We start from the raw sequence: 25,127 nt of genomic DNA, 5'->3' as shown, positions 1-25,127 counted from the left end.
TAATATGAAGCATTCTTTTAGCATAGCATTACTAAGATATCTACTGACAGTTCATTTTTATTTTTTATTATTGAATCACCCATTAACATATCGCTTTTATTGCTCTAGTAGCAGCATATCACAATGGTCATGCTTCCACTTGTAAGTGAAATTTAACTTGATATTTAAGTGTAATGCTATAGCCAATAATAATTTAGCTTATATTTTAGCATGAAACATATTGTATCTATTTTATATTGTATGTATAAAATCATTTTTCATAATTAACAAGTACAGTAAGTTCATTTTTACACCTCTTTACTATTTGTTCTTTTTAAACAATATCTTGCCTGTCCTTTTCACAACCACAGTAGCAAAATTCTGTCTGAGTGTTGAAATTCACATCAGGTTGGCCGACTTTTCCTCTTTTCATCCAAGAGGGAAGTTTCACTTCTTCATCTTATTCTTCTTCTTCCTTATCTATTTCCATTTTTATAAATACCATATTTCTTCTTGCTAGGGTGAATATTCACTTGAAAAGGGAAAAAAGTGTGATTTTTCTAATACACAGATAAAATTCGAAATGTGACATTTGTGTATATTCACGAGTCATTTTTGAAAAGCTACAATGCAGCAAGCCTTATGCTTTATTAAATACACAGAGTACAGTATACATAAACAAGTTATAAAACATTTGCATATATTATGCTTGGAATAAATAATTTGACACTTTTTGTTCCATTATTACTTTAGTGTAATGTGTGATCAATGAGGAATATATGTGTGATAATTAACACATAGTGTACATGTAAATTAGGCATTTTTAATATGATACAGATTATGATTAAAAATCTTAATGTATTTAATGGAATTTTTTCATTCAAAACAATAAAGCTGACCTGAAAGTGGGTAAAAGACAAGAAAGGCCAAAGGGCTTTGTATAAAAATTCAGTTGTATATACTGCAGGACAATGCTTTCAAAATGTGTGTCATTGGCCATTTCAAGTAATAATAGAATATTATAGAACACATTACCTCAGCATATCATTAGAAAAGTGTAAAATAATTATGAATTTGGCCCTGGAATACTTAAATATTTCATGTTAAATTTCTATTGTTCTTTTCTGGGCTGTGGAGATCTTTTTACATCATCAACAGTTTCACATATCCAATTCTGAATGAAGAGACTGGCACACTGAAAGAGCAAGAATTAGCCCAGGGTAGGTTTGTAGTTCATCACACAGCACACAAAAACACACTCATATAAAACCACCAAGTGTGGTTATATGGAGTCACAAATTAACCTGAAAACATATCTTTTAACTGTGAATCTCCAAAAAATAAGTAAACAAAGGTAACTCCATGCAAAAGGCAACTCGGCTGGGACTTCAGCAAGGGCTGTACTGTGACACTACCCAGTCTTTACAATGTTTTTTTTTTTTAAATAGCATAAATATTTATGATGATTCAGGTGGCTTCATTATACTGCAGAGGTTAGCACTACAGCTTCACAGACCCGGAAAATTTGGTGGTCCCTTGGCCTGGCTCTGTATGTTTGGAGTCTGCATGTACTCCGAGAATGGATTTTTCCTTTGGATATTCTGGTCCTTTTCACACTGCCCAAAGGTTTACACGTTAAATTAGTTGGTGACTCTAAACTGACAAACTATAAGGATGTGTGGGTGAGTGTGTGTCCCTAGGATAGGCTTTAGCTCCCTAACCACGGAATAAGACAAAGACAGATGGTTATCCGAATTAAATAGTTTTGATGTAGTGCATTATGCACAGCTACAGTATATATTACTGTCATTGCTATTTTTGTGGTACAGGTCATTGATCAAAAATATGTATGATATAAACAAAAATTATATATATATATTATATAGTGATAAAAAATGTACATATAATGAAATACAGACAGAATGTTGGTAATGTTAAATTATGCTTAAAACTGAATGTGCTTTTTTATTTTGTCACAGAATGTAAAGGATGATGGTCAGCATGTTTGGCGACTAAAACACTTTAACAAACCTGCGTACTGTAATCTTTGCTTGAATATGCTTATTGGAGTTGGAAAACAAGGCTTGTGTTGCTCATGTAAGTATAATTCTTAACCCCCCAAAAGAGCAGCAGAAGGGGCCAACTTCTGGCTTCTTTCCAATAACCGTGTTATTAATCATGAATAATCAATATCTAGACGAAGTGAATGCAAAGTGCTTTTTACATTTCAAGTACATTGGAAAGTATGTTTTACTTCATTCAAAATGAAATATCAAGCTTGAAGGGTTACAGCTTTTTTTCTGTGTGTATACATTACTTTTAATCGATAAATGGTAAATGATTTCATTTTGATGGGTATTTACTGTAGTCATATCATCATGAAAAAGAAAATATAATGACTTGTAATGAAAAACTGTTGGATTTCTCCTGAACGTTTTTCTTCACTCTGTTTAATGTTTTTTAAAAAGCATTATTTTAATACTATAGATACAAAAATCAGCTACTGCATTTTGAAAAACATGATTTCATAAATGTTGTTTATGTCATTAATCACATATTAATACTTTTTTCTCCTTTGACTTTTTTAACTTTAAGACTTCAATAAAACATATTGTGTACTCTTTGTATTAGTTGGCAGGTACTACATATAAATATATATATATATAATGTTATCGTGGTAGTTGTACAGTCAACAGTTGATTTTCTGTATATTATGGTTAAGTGTGTACTTCCAGAATGAAATGTAGTAGATGTGAGTATGACCTATTGCAGCCTTTGCAGAAATTATTTTCCTTTACAGTATATAGACTACATTTAAAGCAACTGTCTATGTTAAATATTTATAAACATTACAATTTACAACAGATTTTTTTGGGGTTACTAACTTCTTTTGTCCCTTATAGAAAATGTATAGGTTACAGTGTATTGTATGTATATTTTGTATTAAAACATCAAAGACAGGATGAAGTGTTGGGGTACCAATTCAGTAAGGCCCATGTAATGAAAGGGAAAAAAAGACAAATCAAGTCGTAATCGCCATAGTAGGATGTGCTCACTTGGGTCTCAAGATAAGTTTCCCCTATGTAGGAAGTTGCTTCTTGTGCAGAGCTGTGTCACACTCAGACACGGGTACCACAGCGAGTGCCATTTACTGGTTAAGGGTGGGTTTATATGTTGTCCTGGACGGAAGGGGCAGAACTTTCAGTCCAGTAGTAAAGGAAGTGATGTCAGTAGTCAATCTGTGAATCCATTCTGGACGCAAAAGAGGAAAACCTGTTAGAGTCAGCTCCCTCACATACTTAGGAGTGGAAATGGAAGTGCAGGCAACACTACAGCCCTGACGCTGTCCCATATTTGTGCATGTCTGACAATACATAAATTTAATCAGTGTCTTTATTAAGTGGGCATTTTAATATATACCAAAATAATATAAAAGCATTGAATTATTAAAAATACGTATTTTTTGCAAACATTTTTCAAAGTGTTGTTCTAAACAAATAAACATATTAGTCAATGCATACTGTTTATTATAATACCATCATTCAGTGCATTATTTTTTATCAGATTAGAAAAACTTTATTATTATTACTTTTTTTTCTTTAGTTTGCAAGTATACCGTTCATGAACGCTGTGCATCACGGGCACCTTTATCCTGTATTAAAACTTATGTCAAATCCAAAAAGAATACTGAGGTACGCTCTTTTTTATTAGTTTAATTACATTCTAAGGAGTATTGCACATCTGGTAAAATATATAAAAATAAAATAATGGGATATACTTTCTTATTATTAGGTTATGCATCATTTCTGGGTGGAAGGAAACTGTCAAACAAAATGCGACAAATGTCACAAAACTATTAAATGTTATCAGGGATTGACAGGCCTTCACTGTGTTTGGTGCCAAGTAACTGTAAGTATTGAAATCGACTATTTTTCTTTCTTTATACTGCACTAAATCCTGTTTTCACAGTTTTAAAGTTCTTTTTTGAAAGAACATCATAACAGAACTGCAAAGAGCTATATAATGCTGAAGTGGCTTGTTTGATATTTCACATCTTTCTAGTCACTGAGGCAGCTTGAAATGTTAACAGCCATAATTATATTTAAATTAAAAATATATATTTTTAATGCACACTACCAAAATTTCTAGACTTAAGATCCTCTATTTTACTTATTGAGTTTTCAAAGCTTGCAGTGTATATTTTTTTTTCTTTTTAGAAAAGCAAGACAGTGTTTCATTACTTGTATATAATTTATACAACACACATTATCTAATTTTCCTTGTTTTAATATTCCCAAAGTACCATTTTCAATGCAATCAAAGACTAAAAGAAAAAAGTGTAAGGTTCAAGATTGCTCTGGGAATAAAGAAGACTTTTTGTAGTATATGATTATCTGGGTTTAGCAAAATTATGCTGGAAATGTGAGAAACCCAATTAAATTAAAGTAACCATTAAGGATGGCATTCCAATAGCTCTCTTCCAATTATCTAAACCAGAAGTTCTTGTGTGTGTATTTGGGTGGTTGTTATTTGTGATAATACTTAAATTTATCTTGAGCTTCTTTAAAGTCTTCTATAAAGTCCTTTCGGGGCAAATAAAGCATTATCTATCTATCTATTGTAACAATAGCGCCTTCTTGCACCCGTCCCGGCACAGACTCACATGGAGGCATGTATAAAAATCAAAATAAAGATTTATTTTTCTTCATCTGTGGGGCACGCCTTCCCCGTGAACCTCACAGGCAATACACAGTCCCAAACAAGCACTGACTACAACCAGAACACACCCTTCTGGTACCACCACTCCCCCCTTGAAGCTTCGTCCTCTCCTCCCGACTCTGGTCACTGAGTGGTGGTGGCTGGCCCCTTTTATAGCCCACCTGCTAGTGTTCCAGGTGCTTGACGACCTGGTCCTAATTGCATTTCCGGGTGGGGCTGAAGGTTTGTCCAGCCGGGCTATGGAATCCAGGCAGCACCCCCTAGCGGCCAACCCAGCTCCCCACCAGGCTGTGGAGGACTCCATCTCCCATGGAGCTCTGCAGGAGGTTGGGGAATCACCGTTGGCCAGGGAGGTTGCCACCAAGCGTCCCCGGGAAGGTATTGAGCTGCCCATGGTTGCTCCCCTGGAACATATACAGCAGGGACATCTTTGCCGGGCATGGGACCCGGCCACCCGTCACACTATCTATCTATCTATCTATCTATCTATCTATCTATCTATCTATCTATCTATCTATCTATCTATCTATCTATCTATCTATCTATCTATCTATCTATCTGAAATGAAAGTAAAGATGTATTATAGCATCAATATCCTTCAACAGTATAGGACAAATTGATGTCTAGTACTACTTAAGTTTAGGGTAACCCAAAATATGTAGCCAATTGAAGCTTTTTGCAGGTAGTACATTCTGTAGGTGGGATACAACTTGTGGTAGACATAAGATAATACTTGCTCATAGAGGTGTGCACAATGTACAATTGTATATTAATCTAAATCTTATATTAGACCTAATCCATGTCTAGCACAAACTGTGAAGTAATATATTCTTTGGAAAGTGTCTTTCCACATATTATCTGTAACTTTGAGTGTAAGACCCTCTCTGAAAGTTGTTTTGAAGACATTCATATGATTTTGAAATTACTTCATTATCTGTAGGGCAGCAGTATTTCCATTGCAGATAATAAGTGGAAATGGTGCTATGCTACAGTGAGCTGCATCTCCAAATTGCAAGTAATAAAAATGTTTCTAGGGCAGGTTGTAATTTTCAAAAAGTTATTTGACTGACACAGATATGTTTTCTATAAGACATTCTTTGCCATGTCTGTGCCAGAGATTAAATGCTAACTACTTCAGATGTAGGTGAAGCATATTATTGTCCTCATGTTCATATGGTTTACCTGAAACTAATCACACAGTATATTAACGTTAACTGGAAATTTTAAACCTGTCTGATGTAAATGGGTGTTTTAAAATACACTGGCATTCTGTCCAGGTTTGGGTCTTCTCTTGCATTCAGTGCGACTTGGATAGACATGAGTTATCAGTGAATTGGAAACAGAATATGCTGGTTTACAAAATATGATTTTTAACATACTTTTTTGTTTAAAAAATGTTTCCTAGAAATCCTAACAGCTTATTTTTGCATTTAACTTTTGCCCATAAATAATTTTATATAAATGGCCAAGGCTGATGGGACAGCGGTTACCCTTACTGTCTGACCTTGGTTTGTTTCACAGACCAGTCATTTCTTGCATGTGGTTTTCTCCAGGTTGATTGATAATCTTAAAGCAAATTGATGTGGTGTTGTGGTTAGGACCCTGGTCTTTAATCAAGCAAATCACCACCTCTGAATCACTATGTGACTCATTTACTTGAAGTCACTTAACCTGTTTGTGCTCCAAAGAACATGCATATAACAACTGTAATCCGTCCTGACCTTGTAAGTCATCCTGAGTAAATGTGTCTGACAAATATGTAATAATGTTAATAATGATAAACCCATCACTGTTTGAGTATGCACATTAGTGCAATTCTGGTGTCATCTACAGGATTAGCTTTTGGCTTATGTCAGGTACTGCCAGGATGTCTATATCCCAGAGATCATTCAGAGAAAATAACTGATTCAGAAAATGGATAGAAGAATAGACAAATTACTCATAAAAATGGATTCATTCATTCATTGTCTGTTATTTTCATAGCTATTCAGCATCAGTTCTGTTTCTCTTGAAAATGTATTAGAGTTCTCACTTAAACTTCAAAATTCTGCAAAAGTCAAGAATACACTGTTTTCGTTATGCATTATAAAGGAAAAGAATAGTTCAATTCAGATAATGCACATACAAGAAAAGTCAATAAATCTCCCTTTTGTTTCTAAATCAGGTGCGATTTTGAGATTATATGATTGCATCTTAATATCATGGTTAAATCACATTTTATTTTACTTTATTTCTGGAAAGCTAATGTAAAATACTGTACATCTTTCAGTAAGTTTATTATAACTTTAAAATGTTTAGATTTTTCCATGATTAACCTCTGAGACTTTTTCATTTTCTTCTTTAGGTAGGTACAATTTGACAAAAGACTTCAGGATCTAATAAGAAGATTAAGCAATTTTTCATAGACAAGCATGCATGTCACAGAGAAGCAGTGCTGCTAATTATCACTGAATTTCAAGCACTTATTGAGAAACATTTATTTAATGTTATGTGGCCTGGTGTGCATTAATTATTGTACAAGTTGCCTCACTGCTGGGGCTGAGAATTAGCATGACGAACGAGACAGATTACCATGTTGTTAAATTATCTCTCAGTTAGGCTTTGATATCAGCTAAATCAGCTCCTGTTAGATTTTAATTTCTGTATCCAAGACACTTTCTTCTTTGTTAACTTTTAAAACTTAAGTTTGTCTATTTTAATTACGAATAATTCTCCTGTTTTTTCTTTCTTTTTTAACAATAATTAACAAAGAAAAAAAGGCTGTTTAATACTAAAACCACACTTTTATTTTTCTTCAGCAACACATAAGAGTTGTGTCTCATCAAATTTAATAAAAACGTGTAACATAACATGTTAGTTCAAAAACATTTCTAAATATTTACTTTTTATCATTGCCAGATCAATTAACAGTAATTTCTTGCCATATCGCCATCATGTACTTAATTATTATACTTCATTCAAAATAAAAAAAAGATTATTATATTTGAAAAGTCAAACATAAAATGATAACATATATCAAACAAAATTGCACAGTATTTTTCTTAAATAGAATTGCCATTAAAATGTATTAATAGTTGTTATTACAAGCAAATCTGGCATATGATTCTATTTAAGACAAGTTTACTACATAAGCTTTGAGGCTATTTACAGAATAAAAAATACATACAGTATGTTATATCTCTCCAGTGGTCCTAAACTGGATAACTGGGTTAGAAAATGAATGAATCTACGGAACACACATAATATATTATATTATATATATTATATATATTACTATAATATATAGTAATAAGGAAGGACACCAGACATTGCAAAGGTTTGGGGCAGCCACCCTTATAATGTGTTCCTGACTGCAAAAGCAAAAAAAAAAGTTTTAGAGTGAGTAGTCTTTTCAAGCCAGAGTCCAAAACAGAACTAAAATCCAGAGAAAGGGAGTGAGGTTTTATAGGGAGTCTGGGGGTACAGTGTCCATTTTAGGACATCCTCCTCCCTCCGAAAAAACTCCATCCTTCCTACTACCTTCGACAAAATATTCCTCCTCCCTGCGAGGAATCCCCAGTCACCCCTCCTCCCTCCTCTCTCCTCCCTCCTCCCTCCTCCATCCGCTCTCAGTTCTCCGCTGTCCGTTTTCCGCCATCCACCCTCCTATCTCCGTCATCCGCCTTCAGCTCTCCATCAAACCCCACACTCCCCCCGCCCCCTCATCGACATTTTCGTTAATGAAGTGACGTAATACTTCAGCTCCACCTTCTTCACAAGTTCATTAACCATGCCGCCCGCATACAAACTTAAAAGGTTTAAATAAAACAGAAATATATACCTTTATTTTTAACTTCCTTAACTTGTGGAGGGTGTATCCTGTAGCAAAGCCCTAACTTTTTTCACGTAAGCCCCTTTCAGTCAATAAGCCTTAAAAACAGGTGTAAAGATATTGACAACAAGCAACGCAAACCCACCAAGACATGGAATCGTTTAAATCAAGGCGCTGTGCTACCTTATTCCAGATCGGTCCTAAGGCGTTCGTATTTTTCAAAGCAGTTCTGGTTTCCATCTGCATCTGTAGCTGAGTTGAAAAACACCATCCCATACTATTAGTTAACGATTAACACATTTCTATATGTATTGTAAGCATACAATACAACTGATAATATGTTGCGCTTATTTATCTGGTGTACCGACATTTTTGCGTGGTTTGTGCCCTTCAGAATGAAAAAAGTTTGCATTTACCTTTTTAATAAAAGGCGAGCTTTTAAGCCTGAAAAATCACACCGTAAATGCACACGTTTAATTGCACATGTGTTAATATGTATGCTTAAACAATATTAAAAGACACTCAACAATTAACGTCATTTACTTTCGTTCCCACGTTTGAGTCGTGCTGTAAATTCTTACTGTGAAATATAATTGACAAATAATTTGGTTATCTATCTATCTAATGAACTTGTGAAGAAGGTGGAGCTGAAGTATTACGTCACTTCATTAACGAAAATGTCGATGAGGGGGCGGGGGGAGTGTGGGGTTTGATGGAGAGCTGAAGGCGGATGACGGAGATAGGAGGGTGGATGGCGGAAAACGGACATCGGAGAACTGAGAGCGGATGGAGGAGGGAGGAGAGAGGAGGGAGGAGGGGTGACTGGGGATTCCTCGCAGGGAGGAGGAATATTTTATCGAAGGTAGTAGGAAGGATGGAGTTTTTTCGGAGGGAGGAGGATGTCCTAAAATGGACACTGTATGGGGGAAGTGACATCATCCTTGTGGCCGGGACCGGAAATGATGTGTCCCATGTTGAGGTAGCGGCTCCTGGTGAGATTCTCTGGGAAAGATCTGCAGGAGACTTAAAAAAAGAGTCAGTGCACCCTGCCGCCCCCTGGGCAGATATGTTACTACCAGTCGTTAAGCCTTTCAGCTGCCTCCTATTCACATGTGTGTGACAAGGCTCCCCCCTTAGCCCAGACCCGTTGGGTCGGGCGACCTGCACCAAGAGGTCGTGAGTCTGAGAGAGGGTGTCAGCGTTGGCATGAAGAGACCCCTTCCGAGTGAAAACTTGTACGGTTGCAGGTCAAGAAATCACCTTGTGACCCATGGATTCGACTCCTTGTGAAGGGCCATCCACTTTAACGGCGCATGGTCCGTCACCAGAGTGAATTCTCAGCCCAAAAGATAGTATCGCAACTGGGTAATCACCCATTTAATCGCTAAGGCTTCCTTCTCCACCGCTGCATATCTGGTCTCCCGATCCAACAGTTTCTGGCTTAGGTACATGATGGGGTGTTCAACACCATTGACGCTCTGGCTCAATATGGCTTCCAGGCCTGTGTCTGAAGCGTCTGTCTGGAGGATAAAAGTTAGGGGCTATCAATGCAGGTGCTGAAGTCAGAGCCTGTTTCAAGTCACCGAATGCAGTCTCCGTCTTGTCAGTCCATACCACATGGTTGGGAGCTCTTTTCTTCATCAATTCGGTCAAGGGCGCCGCTCTCTCAGAAAACCTAGGTACAAACCGGTGGTAGTACCCGGCCAAACCAAGAAATGATCGGACCTGCCTCTTGTTTTGCGGATGGGGCCATTTCAGAATGGCATTCAGTCATTTGAACACTGTATCTTCACAGTACTCTGGCCAATCAGGTAGCCCAAATATCTAGCTTCTCTCAGTTTGAAGAAACATTTCTTGGGATTGATTCGAAGCCCGGCTTCTCCTAATGTCCACAATACCGTTGTGACCTGCTGCACATGTTCCCTCCATGTGCTGGAATAGATGACGACGTCATCCAGGTAGGCAGCACTATACGTGTTATGGGGCTGGAGCACTTTGTCCACCAGACGCTGGAAAGTTGCAGGAGCCCCGAATGGAAAGACACAATACTGCCAGTGCCCACTAGGGGTACTAAACGTGGTCTTGACCTTCGCAGACTCTGTTAAAGGAATCTGCCAGTACCCTTTTGTCATGTCAAGTGTGGTCAAGAATCTAGCCTGTCCCAGCCTCTCGAGGAAGTCGTCCACGTTTGACATGGGATAAGCATCGAACTGGGATACCTGGTTAAGCTGACAGAAGTCATTGCAAAACCTCCAACTCCCGTTGGGCTTAGGGACGAGGACAATGGGGCTGGACCAGGGACTAAAACTTTCCTCAATCACTCCTAGTTCCAGCATTCGTTTGATTTCCAGTTCCAGCTTTCTTTGCCTCCGGGAGTCTATGGGGCCACTTTCGGATGATAACCCCTGGCTCAGTCACTATATTGTGCGCAATCAGAGTGGTCCGACCAAGTGTTTCACTCACCACCTCTGGGACAGAGCGGATAGCTGATTCCAGCTCCTGCCTCTGTCAGGACGATAATTCTGCTCCAAAATTAAGGGGATCTGTTTGAGCAAAGAGTGAGTGGGGCTGACCAGAGGAGGGATTGGGGTCCCTTTCCTTCCACGGTTTCAGCAAGTTCACATGATACACCCACTCGCTTGGTTGACGATTAGGTTGTTTCACCAAATAATCAACCAATCCTTTCCTCTCCTTAATTTCGTAAGGGCCTTGCCAATGGGTGAGCAATTTGGAATGAGAGGTGGGAATCAATACCATGACCCGATCCCCTGGGCGGAACTCCCGGAGGGTCTTGCCATGATCATACAGGCAGGCCTGTGCTGTTTGTGCTTCCTTCATATGACTCTTTAGAATCAGTCAAATTTTGTCAAATCTATTGCATACCTGTGCAATATATTCGAGTATGTTTGTCGAGGGAAGAACCTCTCCTTCCCAACCTTCTTTTAAGATATCCAAAATTTCCCCGGGGCTGCCTTCAGTATAACAACTCAAAAGGGGAGAAGCCCGTAGAGGCTTGTGGGACTTCCCGATAGCCAAAGAGTACGAGGAGGATGAGTTGATCCCAGTTCCTCCGATCCTCGCTGACCACCTTGCGAAGCATCTTTTTGAGAGTCTGGTTGAACCTCGCTACTAAATCGTTGATTTGAGTATGGTATACCAAGGTTTTTAAGTGCTTGATTTTCAGTAACTTGGCAGTCTCCTTGAATGTTTCCAAGGTGAAGGGAGTCCTTTGGTCCGTTAGGGATCCTGACTCGTGCAAAGACCCCTACTAGTTCCCGTGCGATTGCCTTAGATGTAGATGAGCACAAAGGAACAGCCTCTGGGTACCGTGTCGCATAATCCACGAGGACTAATATACAGTTAGGTCCATAAATATTTGGACAGAGACAACTTTTTTTTAATTTTGGTTCTGTACATTACCACAATGAATTTTAAATGAAACAGCTCAGATGCAGTTGAAGTGCAGGCTTTCAGCTTTAATTCAGTGGGGTGAACAAAACGATTGCATAAAAATGTGAGGCAACTAAAGCATTTTTTAACACAATCCCTTCATTTCAGGGGCTCAAAAGTAATTGGACAATTGACTCAAAGGCTATTTCATGGGCAGGTGTGGGCAAGTCCATCATTATCAATTAAGCAGATAAAAGGCCTGGAGTTGATTTGAGGTGTGGTGCTTGCATGTGGAAGATTTTGCTGTGAACAGACAACATGCGGTCAAAGGAGCTCTCCATGCAGGTGAAAGAAGCCATCCTTAAGCTGCGAAAACAGAAAAAACAGTGTGGTTTTGATCAAGGGATGTAAAGTATTCTACGATCAGCTTTGCAAGGTCTTTGCTCTAGATGGCTTGAACTTGGTCCCACACAATGACCCAAAATTGAAATAAGCAGCTCCCTAAAATGGATTGCTAGATTGTGGTTTATGTGAAAAAGAAAATCTGTGAACCATATTTTTCTGGAATCAGTTTTGTTTAGATCATTAAGAATTAGATTTACTAAAGTAAAAACGAAATAATTCAGTTTACCTGCTAGTGTTCTAATTATAAAGTAACACTGCTGCTATGGCACAGCAGGATGTAAAATAAAATTTGTATACATTTTAGCACTTCATTTTAAAATGTTGGCCTTAAACCACACTGAAAAAGTATAATTTAATGGACTAATCCTAATCCAACACTAATTAGTACCATTCATTTATACACTATATAAAAAATGCATATTGGTGCAATTGAGGCCCTTGCTATTACTGTACATGAGAGCAGTAAGAACTCCTTAAATATACTGGTATATGAATACATTTATCTGTTGAAGAACACTTCTCATAGTTAACAGGATACTATGCAATACTCAGCAGTCTTACACAGTATATATGCCCTAAAGTACTACATGTACCCTTATTTTGAAGGTCTTTATTTGGCCTAAGGATGACATGACTGATCTCTCCAGAGTAGTGTGCATGTTGTTGCACATGGTACATCACCAAACACTTGTGATCTGTTTAATACAGACAAAGATTCACTAATCAAATGTCCAATGAATGTGAAGCTTGCTGACAGTGAACAACACTATACAGACAGCTTGCTTAAGATATGAATGCACAATGCAATAAGAGTGTTTAAAGTAAAATTAAAAACAGCCCTTATTCAGAGATCAACCAGCCCAGCACCTCCAACGAAGATTTAATATTTTTGAACTCTGTTTTGCAAAATTACAGAACAGCTGTCAGAACTATGACTAATATGTTGTATTATAAAACATTTTTACATTTAATAGTTAGTGATTAGTGCATTAAAAGATGCTGTTTCCCTTTTTTGTTGCCATTATTGACTTGACATCTGAAATAAACTGAATAAGGTATAGAAATAATGTACCTATAGGATGTATGCAGTTTTACAGAGATTCCTTGTAGCTCTAGTATTTGTATATGTTAGGAGTATAAATGTGGGTGAAAGATAGGAATGTTATGTAATAACAGAGAGAATATGGTGATAGTGCTGCTGGGCTACTTTTTTATGAGTTAACTTTAATCATTCATCACAAATCTCATCAATATAATGCGTGTGAACCTGTAATCAAACTTTCTACAGTAATTGTTTGAACAGCATACCATACATTTACTTCTGTTGAGACTAAAGACAGTTGTTGCTAGTAAAAAAAATGTTCATTCAAATATCACTTGCAGAAAGACCTGTTTAGTTTTTGCTGCACTTATGTAATTTTAAAGCTGTAGAAGTAGGAATGTGTTATGCATGCCTAGCCAATAATGGCACCTAGTAGCTAAGGCTATGGGCTTTGAACTAAAACGTTTCTGGTTGTGTTCCCATTTCTGGCTCAATACGGAATTTAAACAACTTGTGTACAAAAATTATGAAAAAGATTTAAATATAGCTCTAAAAGTTGGTGAATTTAGCTTAGAATTGTACCTGCAGCAGCCTTTTACAGAAGCTTTGTGTCCTCTCTCTGTTCTTTTGTTTTTTTAACTTATGTTACTAGTTTTGATTATTTTTTTATAATTAGATGTAATATGACTTGTCACTGAAAATAGCCACTATTTTGACCTTTATTGTACACATAACAGTAAAGTTGAATCTTTAAAATAAAATTTATGAATGGATTGTTATAAGTAGTATATTTGCTTAGTTTCATACAATGTTCATGTCATTTTCAGACATACGCAATTAGAGACTTTTGAAAATAAAGCATTTTTATAATTTACTCTTTTTCAAAATAAGCTTTGGTCTGCTACTTTTTTAGAGCTCATCATGTGTAGATTGGCAGCATCACAACCTCTACATTAACACTCGATGCAGACACTCCTGTGTTAGTGTACTGAGCCACCTTCTGTATTCCTTGTTTCACCTATGACTGTGTGGTTAAATACAGCTCCGACTCCTTCATTAAATTTGTTGATGATACCTGAGCACCTCAAATAATTAAAAAACACTTACAGAGAAGAGGTCCACCAGCTGACACTGTAGTGTTGAGACAACAGTCTCACCCTCAGTATCTGCAAATCCAACAAGCTGGTCAAAGATATCAGGAAACAGAAAGCAGATCACCTTCCCTTCTACGTTGGAAAGGATGCTGTTAAGACACAACACATTTTGTCTGTTGTCAAGAAAGCTCACCAACACTTTTACTTCCTCAGACGTCTAGAGATTTCCCCATTTGCTCTCACTAACCTTTACAAGTGCACATTGGAGTCCATATTCACTGGCACTGTAATATCCTGGTACAGCACCAGCTTGGGTCAAGATAATGAAACACTGCAGAAGGTGATGTAGGTGGCACAGAACGCAATTAGATCCCATCTGTTTCAAAACAACACACTTTGCCTGACAAAGGCAAACAGTCTAAAGACCTCAGCCACCCTGAGCAGTGGCTTTTCTCACTCCTTCTACTGGACAATTTACATTTGCACCAGTCAGGGCAGATTCTCTGCACATGTAGTAAGGTGACTGAACAGTCAATTATATGAACAAATTCTGTACATGTTTTTGTTTACACATTGTGTATGTACATAACTGTATATATGTTGCATTCTATATTTTTTTTGTGTTGAAGTGACATTGTTCAAGATAATAAACTTGAAGTTAATTCTGTTTAAAATCTGACTCATTACTAGAAACATTAATTTTCAGTTTAAAATACCAGTACAAGTTTTCGATACTAATAATAAGGAACTCAATAACTTACACTTTTCATATGCTACAATACATTAAAAATTCATATTTCTGTAGATATTTTTCATGATTAAAACTATACTGTATTAGACACTATGCCATTTCGAGTTGACACAGGACAGGCATTCACAGTTACAGACAAGACAATATAATGGTAAGAATTTACTTGACTTTATATACATATGTGTAAAAATAAAAAAAAATGTCCAGAAACTATGGAAACCAAAAGCAAAGATAACTTTTTAGAAAATGAAAATGTTGAAAATGTAGATCTTATGCAAAAGTAAGCAGACATCATGCCTTTCGGTTTTTAAAAAACAGATCATATGACTTTTAAAAAGCAATATTTAACATGTGAAGTGATCTATATATACTCAGAACAGACACAACAAATCTTGCATGTATATGATAGTTAAATTGGTTTTATTAAGTTATACATTTCTTTGGTTATTGATTATGATTTGTTAACATCAGCTGTTCATATTTTTTTCCTGTGCTTAGCTACATAATAAATGTGCATCACATGTAAAGCCTGAATGTGACTGTGGATCACTGAGGGATCATATTTTACCACCAACATCTATATGTCCAGTAGTCCTGGTAAGCAATGTTTCTTTTTCTGCATATGCCATGTACACTTTTTATTTGATTAAAAGTTCTTCATATTTGTACAGGGAACCATACTATAGAATACTCACTTTTAGAGAGTGATTAAAGAAATCAAACAGCCTTTATAATTTGTCCAGTTCATATCTTCTTAGATCTGTGATGCTCATTAGAATATGTCCTTTATTGGCTGTGTTAGTCACAAGCTGGGCCACACTACCCACTCAATATATTGTACTGTCTCATATATGACACGGTTTTCTCTTTATTTTAGTCTTCCACCCTATGGTTTGCCATTTTACAAAGTAGGTCAAAAGTGTCACGTCAAATTTTTCTTTGAAGCCCACTTTTAGTAAAGAAATTTAGAATTTGTAGATGGACAGATAAGCTGTTAACTTTGCCTTTCAGATACATGTTCAGTTTCCCTATGTTCATGAATATTTTATTGCTTTTTAAAAGCATCCACTGCTTGAGTGACTTGAAAGAGAAAAGGCTACCGAGCTTCCCACCGTTGATTTTACGTCATGCTTCTTTGTAGTCTGATCAAATCAATGACAGCATTTGTGTGAAATATTTCATGTGAACTTCAAAAAAAATGCATTTGTTCTTTATTAGTGAATCAAATATTTTTGTCTCTAATAAATTAATTGTTTAAAGTTTATGATACAACAAAATAGCATCTTTATCAGTAATGAGAATGTTATTTAACACTGTATTATAATTTAATTTTGTCAGGATTCTTAAAAGTACTTGGGGTAATGCTGTTCATTATGGTGCCATAGACAGCATGATGTAAATAAAAAAAAAATCCCTACAATTCACTTCTTACCTCCCTTATAGCTGATTATACATCTATCCATCCATTTTCCAACCCGCTGAATCCGAACACAGGGTCACGGGGGTCTGCTGGAGCCAATCCCAGCCAACACAGGGCACAAGGCAGGAACCAATCCCGGGCAGGGTGCCAACCCACTGCAGGCTGATTATACAGCCATTACAAAATGTACATCTTTGTGTCTTACTTACTGTTTATCTATTGTCTTATTTGTGTATTATATTGTGTATTGTATTAATTTATTTTTCATTGTTTGCCACTCACAATATGGCATCTCATCATGTTGTTAGAAAAAGTAATAAACAGATCAGTTTTGCATTCTTAGTAAAAGGAGATGTTGACATACTGAGAAATTTCCTGCTTCAAGCACATTATTTTGTAAAAGTAATAGCTTGCAACTGGTACATAGATCAAGGAAGTCAAATAAAATCTTTAGAAAAATGTGATTAAAGCAGCAGAATATTAAGTCTCATGCTAGTGCTTCTCACACATTTTACCAGAACTCTATCATTAGTTTCATTGTTACTGACCAAAACTATTAGAATTCATAAATATACATCTTACAGTTGAATAAATTAAAAAGGATGACATGTTGAAAGTTACACTCAAAGTCTGCATCCTTATAACATTAAGTAAATTAAAGGGACAAGTTGTTTTAACTCCTCTGTTGTGAAGTGTTTTTTTTTTCTTCAATCACTGCTTGGCATTTTTGCAAGGAAACCGTATGACATTTTGAGCTCTTGTATAGATTTTTAACTAATAGGTTAAAGTAATCTTACCTATTACTGAAAATTTTCATTTCTTTATTTTGTGCTTTTTTACATAATACTTGATTTTTCTATTACTTGTTTTCTTTTTGCATTTGCACATGTCTGTTGTGACAATATAATATATATGACAACTAAAATATGTAGGATCAATGGTCCTGTTAGCGACAGACTTCTTTTCTGATGTGGACACTGCGTAGGAGCCCAACAAAGAATTACTTTAAACTTGTTTATTAAATGTCAGATAATGAAAGGCTTTGGGGAAAAACTTGTTCATTATCTCGTTCGTTATTCACTAAGTTCAATAATTTTTGGGAAATGCACCCCAATTGCAAGTGCTGAATTAGCTGATTGCTAGAAGACAAGTCACAACACCACTAAATTAGCTGTATTCTGTAACTTTAAAATGAAGATTATACTATACATTGTGTAACATGAATTAAAAACAGTCTGTTTTCATCATGGGCTATTTACCACTCTGTTATGAATGCAAGATATCATTTTGCATTTACTTTATTTTTGTTTTTAAGGAGAGACAAACAACAGTAAAAAAAGATTCTCAGCATCCAAGATCCTTAGGAGACAAGACAAAGATGCAGAGAGCTAATTCTGTGACAGTTGATGGTCAAGGACTTCAGGTATGGTATTTTTATGCAAATAATAATAATAATAATACATTACATTATGGAAAATCAAATTTAATTTTGTATTAACATTTATTTTACTTAACATGTATAGGAGTTTTACATTAAGCTAAAATCCCCATGGACATAGATAGATAGATAGATAGATAGATAGATAGATAGATAGATAGATAGATAGATAGATAGATAGATAGATAGATAGATAGATAGATAGATAGATAGATAGATAGATAGATAGATAGATAGTGCTGGATGAAATACGGTATGTATGAAGTTCTTTTTGCAAAGCACAATGAGAGCAACCAATAACCCTGCCAAGTTTAATAAACATATAACATGCCATTTGTAACATGGGACTGGATGATATGAAATGCAGCCTAGTTAATAGTTAATCAGTTCAGATAAACTTGTAAATGGCATCCTCTTGTTACACTATGTCCACACTACTAAAATCAGCATTTTTCAACAAAACAATCTTAGTCCATACTAGTGTTTTCACATTGTTTACAAAATGGTCTGTGTTCTCACTAAAACAACCAAAAACACAGATGATGCATACCTTCGCCAACACTGAATAAGTGCAGATGGGAAGGAAAAATCCTTGAAGGGATGCTGTAGTGCAAAATTCACAACCCCGTCATACTCCCTTGTGCTTTATGTGCTTTTAAGATTATCAGCATATGCAAGATTCTAATTCACAGCACCTGCGGTGGGCTGTCGCCCTGCCCGGGGATTTGTTCCTGTCTTGCGCCCAGTGCTGGCTGGGATTGGCTCCAGCAGACCCCCGTGACCCTTTAGTTAGGATATAGCGGGTTGGAGAATGAATGACTGACTGACTTAGACTCATTCACAGCATAGAAAAAGAAATTCATTCTTAAAATAGCCACACCAAATTGTCCCCATGTCATGTTAATGTGCTGATTACAGATGAAAGTAACAGTCTTCACAACTAGTGTTGGTTTTCTTGTCATGTACTAAAAACACCACAAATGTCAAAACTACACTTTTAAAAAAAATAAATAAATAAGCGATCAACTTTAAGTTCATTTACAGCAGGACTGATTATAAGCAGTCCACAGCAATCGGCAATCTTGCACCAAACAACATTTGTAAAAGTAACTCAATACATAAAATAAATAAATAAATAATATATGTGTGCACATATATATATTTTTGCTTTACTGCATTGTGCTTTCGTGTCTCCGCCACGCTTTCTTGTGAGCTCAGCTGCATTCTATGCCTGTCCACTTTGTTAAGTGTCATATTATTAAACACCCCTCCTTACTGAATGGATTGACTTTAAACAATAAACTTTGATAAAAGGCTGCCAACTGTGTTATTTACAGTCTCATTTTCATGGGGCACCGATTATTTTCACAACAACAATATCGCCATCGCCTATGGCATTTATCACAACTTTATTTGTCCAGAGGGTGAAATTTGGCTTTATACAGAACCTCTTTAAATAAATAAATATATAAACAAGTAGATAAGTAAATATTCACACATTTTGGTTTGAACACACACCAGACTGTAAAGCAAGAACATTAAAAAGAAAGAAGAATTCTGACTTGGCTGTCACAGTCACAGTGAGGTATTACATTGGTATATAGGAGCCCCAGCAGCATTTCTTGACACACTTCTGCTAAATAATTGAATGGCTGGAAGTCCTCAGTGTTAGTTTGTAAGAGAGACGATGTGCAGCATTGTTTATAATATGCTTGGTTTTAATTTTTTCCTTCACTTCTCCCTCCAGGGGGTCCACAATGCATCCTGTATCTTGAGCACACAACAACAGAAAAAATCACACTGGCCATTACAGAGTTATAGAAGATATGAAGGATGTCACTTCCCACATTAAAGGAATGCAGTATCCTAAGGAAAAAGAACCTTTCTACCCTTTCTTAGATAGTTCCTCTGTGTTCCGAGAGCAATACAACCTGTCAATTAATGGGTACCTGAGGGAGTGGACCACCTCTACATCCATTCTTTGAATAGTAACCGGATATAGATTGTTGGTGTGGCAAAAGTCAATAACCAGTTCCTTGGTTTTGCTAGTGTTAAGGTGCAGACAATTCCCTTTGCATCAAGAAACAAAGTTCTCCAACTCACTCCTATAGTCTGACACATCCCCTTTATCAATACACCCAATAAGTGCAGAATCACTTTCTGCAAGAATTTCTGCAAGTGACGTGACCTGGTGTTATATTTGTAGTCAGAGGTTTACAGAGTGAAGAGAAAATGAGACAGGGGTGTTACTTGTGGTATTCCAGTGTTGCTCACATCTGTATCAGAAACACAGTCATTGAGTCTCACAAACTGCGACATTCTCATGCCTATTAATGTCACCTCCCACTTCAATGCTCTTTCTGTGAGCCGTCACCTTCATCAACCTGTCCTAAATCTCATCTTTCTCTTCATCACTTCTACAAATCTGTGGGGAATATGCCAAGACTATATTCATTCATTTACCAACAAACCTACTAGCTTACCCTCTTCACCTCCACATTTCCCATTAAGTATTTTCACATCTTTACCTTTCCATTTTGCCTTCAGTACACTTTCCTTCTGTTTTGCACTTCATCACAGCAGTGATAGTGTGAAGGATGTATAGAAGAAATTCTGGAAGCTGTCCCATTTTCCAAATTCTAAAGGAGCCTCTCTGGCATTCAAGGAAGACTTTTTATGAAAGCTTTGTGAGGTGTTATATGCTCTATGGGAGTGCAACATGGCTAATGAAGATGAAACAAAGGCAATGCTGCAAAAAATGGATGATGAGAATGATCAGATGGTTGTTTGGAATGTCACAGAGTGAGAGGAAGACAAATGCTGAGCTAAGAGAGGTGATAGGTGCTGTGCCGAGGAGAAACAGACTACATGTTTTGGGCATGTGATGCGAAAGCACAGAGGACGATTAGGTGAAGAGGTGTAGCCAGATGGAATTACAGGGGAAAGGATTCCCAGACCCATAGAGGAAAAAGGTTTGTGGGGCAACCAGCTAACATCGGTAAAGCTGGAAAACAGCTGTTAAATTGGTAGTGATGATGTAGTTTACATTAAATCAATTAATTTAACATACTGAAAAGTATGAAGTAATATTTTAACATATTTTAAAATACCAAGTCTCACACTCATGCATCTGCCACTTTTACTGTTGATACACAGTAAACAATAAACATGTTAAGCTATTTTTAAATGTTAAGATAAGGCCAGATAGACGAGGGGAAGGGGAAAAATGCAAAATTTCAGTCAACAAAGATTCCAGAAAAACAAATGTCTGTGGTCTGTTGTCTGGTTGCCCCTCCCTACCACTTTACAGTACAATACGGAACAATTAAATGTAAATGATTTTGATGAAATGCAATGTAGGTTTGATGTTGGGTTTGTCATTGCTCCTGTGACAATTTAAAGAGTAATGACAGTCATAGTGATTTTACAAGCAAGAAGAGAAACAGATTCTGAAAAACGTAGTTGCAGTCAGTTGAAACTGCTGCCACAGTTTTTAATAAAATAGGTATGAGCAGTCTAATTGGCCATGCTAAAACAAGGTTGTTTATCTTCAGTTAAACGCTGAGGCTGATGGATCATCTTTACCGCTGTCATGGAGGTCATTTTAAATTTTGGATGCTGTATAGCTAAAGGGTCTGTCTTCCATAACAATTTTATTTATTCTAGAAGTTTTAAGAAGACCTGCATTTTGAGATTGCAATAAATGCTGTACATTAACTGAGGTTAAGCCATTTACATTTAAAGGGTCAATATATTCATTTAGGATGTGAATATAGGGCAATGCTTCCTAGTTTTAATTAGAATTTAAGTTGTCAGGCTTTTAAATAACTGAAGAGTAGTAACTGAATCATCAGGACAATCTGTATGCGAAGCATTACAGAGTAGTCACATCTTTTGTATATAAATGAATGTAGTAGCTTTTCTACAACTAAAAAACTACAGATTTATATAATATTTCTAATCTGAACAATGTTATGACTGAAAGTTAAATAAATGCCAATGATAAAACCTGAATTTCTTGAAGTTTCAGTCTACTGTGAATTTCCCATTGGGATTAATAAAGTATCTATCTATCTATCTATCTATCTATCTATCTATCTATCTATCTATCTATCTATCTATCTATCTATCTATCTATCTATCTACTCAGGTTCAAATCCTTGAGTTACAGTAAGCGCAAGACAAATTTATTAACAGATAGGGACTCAAGGTCAGTGAAGGCAAGTATCATGACACAGTAATGAAAACGAGTCAAACATACTGTAGAATTTTGATGAAGCATTTGGATGAAATACATAATACAGAAAATTGGAGATGGCTGCTTTCCACCATTGGACAACCACCTGGATTATGCCTTGCTTGAACTGAAATATTGTGCAGTTACATATAGGATAGAGGTGGCTGATTTCATGCAACTAGGGATGCCGTCGATCTTCTGCTCTTTAAAATACTCATAGGCAAACAAAACAAATTTTAGTCACTGCTTAAAGAGTGGTGGGCAGCTTGCAAAATGAATTTAACTTTTGCTTGGCAAGTGATGCCACTGTATGAAAAAACATAAGTAAAAAAGTTCATTCATGCAATTCTTTCTATTGCTGTTAATCCAGAGAGCCACCTTCCTTCCTAGAATAAATAATTTTAATTAGCAAATAAAGCAAACATGTTGTGTGCCCAAAACAAAGCAGAGTTCCTTAAAAAATTTAATTCTTGGAAGGAGACAATTCCACTTCTTATTTTTCAAAGCAATCACAGATCTGAATTGGCCAGAATACACTTTGTGTACATTGTATTACCAATGCCTCTATGAATGCCAAAACAGAAAGAAAACAAAAACAGAAGAAAAGAAAAGTCCAAACTAAAGAACACAAGCAGTAAACATGGTGGGAATGGTTTATAAACATTTCCAACACCCCCCAAAATCCTTCCACTAACAGCTTTCAAACTTCATTTTATTTATGTTTATCTTTTATTGAATTTATTAAAAGCATGTAACGTTCCATAAATCATGTCAAACTTAACAAAACTAAATTAAATTCAACCCCCACCCTTGAGACAGAGAGGAAGGCCAACAGCCAGAGTAAAATTTTGAGAGTAGTAAAGAGGGAATATAAATGTTTATTCTAAAATGTTATTGATTAGATCCTGACAGGTTTTAAAAATGTTTTGAACAGATCCTCTAAGTCAGGGGTGGGCAGATTCAGTCCTGGAGGGCCGCAGTGGCTGCAGGTTTTTGCTCCAACCCATTTGCTTAATAAGAAGCTCTTATTGCTCAAGTAACACTTCAGCTTCACTTTAGTTGTTTCGCTCGTTAAGATTTTGAACCCTTATTGCTTATTTTAGTCTTAAACAGCTGTATTCTTGGTTTTTAATTGCTCCTAATTAGCAATACCATGCAAATGACAAAAGAGACCAGCATTTCTCCATTTAGCTTGTTTTCATTTACACCTGTGTGTATTTATCATGCACTATTTGGTTTAATTAAATACTTGGAAGGAAAGTGAAGAGAAAAAAGTGAAGCACTGAGAATTACTCATCTGTTTTAGACTTCAAATCATTTGGATGATATCCTTAGAAAGGAAAATAAATCTAGGATATGAGAATGACCTGACATGGCAGAGTTAAAGCACTAGCAAGCCATGCAATTAAATAATTGACAAGGATTGGTTTTTAATTAAGCAACTGGGTTGGAACAAAAACCTGCAACCACTGCGGCCCTCCAGAACTGAATCTGCCCACCCCTGCTCTAAGTAAGAATTTGATTTTTTTTCCAATTTTAAATAGTATATAACATCAGTTACCCACTGATTTAAAAGAGGTGGGCTAGGATTCTTTCAGTTGAGCAAGATAAGTCTACATGCTAATAGTGAAGTAAAGGCAATTACAGTTTGTTTGTCCTTCTCCAATTTAAGGCCATCTGGGAGTACACCAAACACAGCTATTAATGGATTAGGAGTGATTGTGACACCAAGGCTGTCTAAGAGGCATTTAAAAATGTTGGTCGAAAATTATGTTAATTTGGAGCACATCCAAAACATATGGCCCAATGAGGCTGGAACTTGATTTCAACGTTTTGCAAGTTGGATCTTGCCATGTAATTATTCATAAAATGCAAAGACATTATTTGTATACAAATCTCTATATGAAATAATGTGTAGAAGTGCCACAGATAAAATATTCTTTAACTTCTTTAACTTGAAGTAATTCCTACATTGGTTCCATATTCTGAATGAATGAAGGACAATTGGGCTGTTAGTATACTGACAATACCTTGTATTTACTGGTGAACAAAGCAAGGAATATAAAGAAGTGCTGTAGGATTTCCTTTCTATTGCAGACCAAGCTAGTGTGTGTTCGTCTATTTGTGTTAATGTCCAGGTTTTTATAACTTATATATTTGCCACCCAGTAATAAAACTGAAAATTGGTAGATCCATGCCACCTTCTGATTTAGGTCATTGTAGGGTCGCCCTTTGGATGCATGGATATTTCAAATTCAAAATAAATGAAATTATGATTGAATCTAATTCCTTAAAAATGATTTGTTAATGTATATGGGGATGTTTTGAAATAGAAGCAGAAGCTTAGGGAGGATATTCATCTTGATAGTGTTAATTCTCCCTGCTAAAGTAAGATGGAGGGTAGACCATCTGTGCATGTCTTGTTTAAGTTTTTCCAAGCAAAATATTATTGAAGAGGAGCTTTATATTTACTTGTGATTTTTACCCCTAGGTATTTAAACTGATCTGCAATGATAAAAGGGAAGGTGTCCAATCTAATGTAGTTTGCTAGAGAATTCACTGGAAAAATCATACTGTTGTTAAAATTAATTTTAAGTCCAGGTATCTTTTGAAATTCTGCTATTACAGTTAGGGCTACAGGCACAGAATATAGTATCATATCATCTGCATATAATGATATTTCCTGTTCAAGTCCTTCTCTGAAAATGCCCTTTGTCTCTGATGCATTTCGAATGTAAACAGCCAATAGCTCAATGGCAAGTGCAAATAGCAGTGGTGACAAGGGGCATCCTTGTCTAGTACCATGTTCCAGTTTGAAGTAGTCTGAAATAATATTGTTGA

The 25,127-nt window shown here is 36.3% G+C and overlaps 1 protein-coding gene across 1 annotated transcript in view; it reads left to right on the top strand.

The window, feature by feature from the left end:
• dgkb (diacylglycerol kinase, beta) overlaps positions 1-25,127 on the top strand; it is a 696,992-nt gene that overhangs the window by 245,525 nt on the left and 426,340 nt on the right. Inside the window, exons 10-14 of the mRNA XM_028817172.2 lie at positions 1,959-2,076; positions 3,583-3,671; positions 3,772-3,888; positions 15,690-15,788; positions 17,927-18,034. Of these exons, the coding sequence (XP_028673005.1) occupies positions 1,959-2,076; positions 3,583-3,671; positions 3,772-3,888; positions 15,690-15,788; positions 17,927-18,034 (531 nt within the window). The remainder of the gene's footprint in view (positions 1-1,958; positions 2,077-3,582; positions 3,672-3,771; positions 3,889-15,689; positions 15,789-17,926; positions 18,035-25,127) is intronic.

This window comes from Erpetoichthys calabaricus, chromosome 13 (assembly GCF_900747795.2).
Source record: "Erpetoichthys calabaricus chromosome 13, fErpCal1.3, whole genome shotgun sequence".
Lineage (NCBI taxonomy): Eukaryota > Metazoa > Chordata > Cladistia > Polypteriformes > Polypteridae > Erpetoichthys > Erpetoichthys calabaricus.
This window is presented reverse-complemented; position numbering and strand designations above follow the sequence as displayed.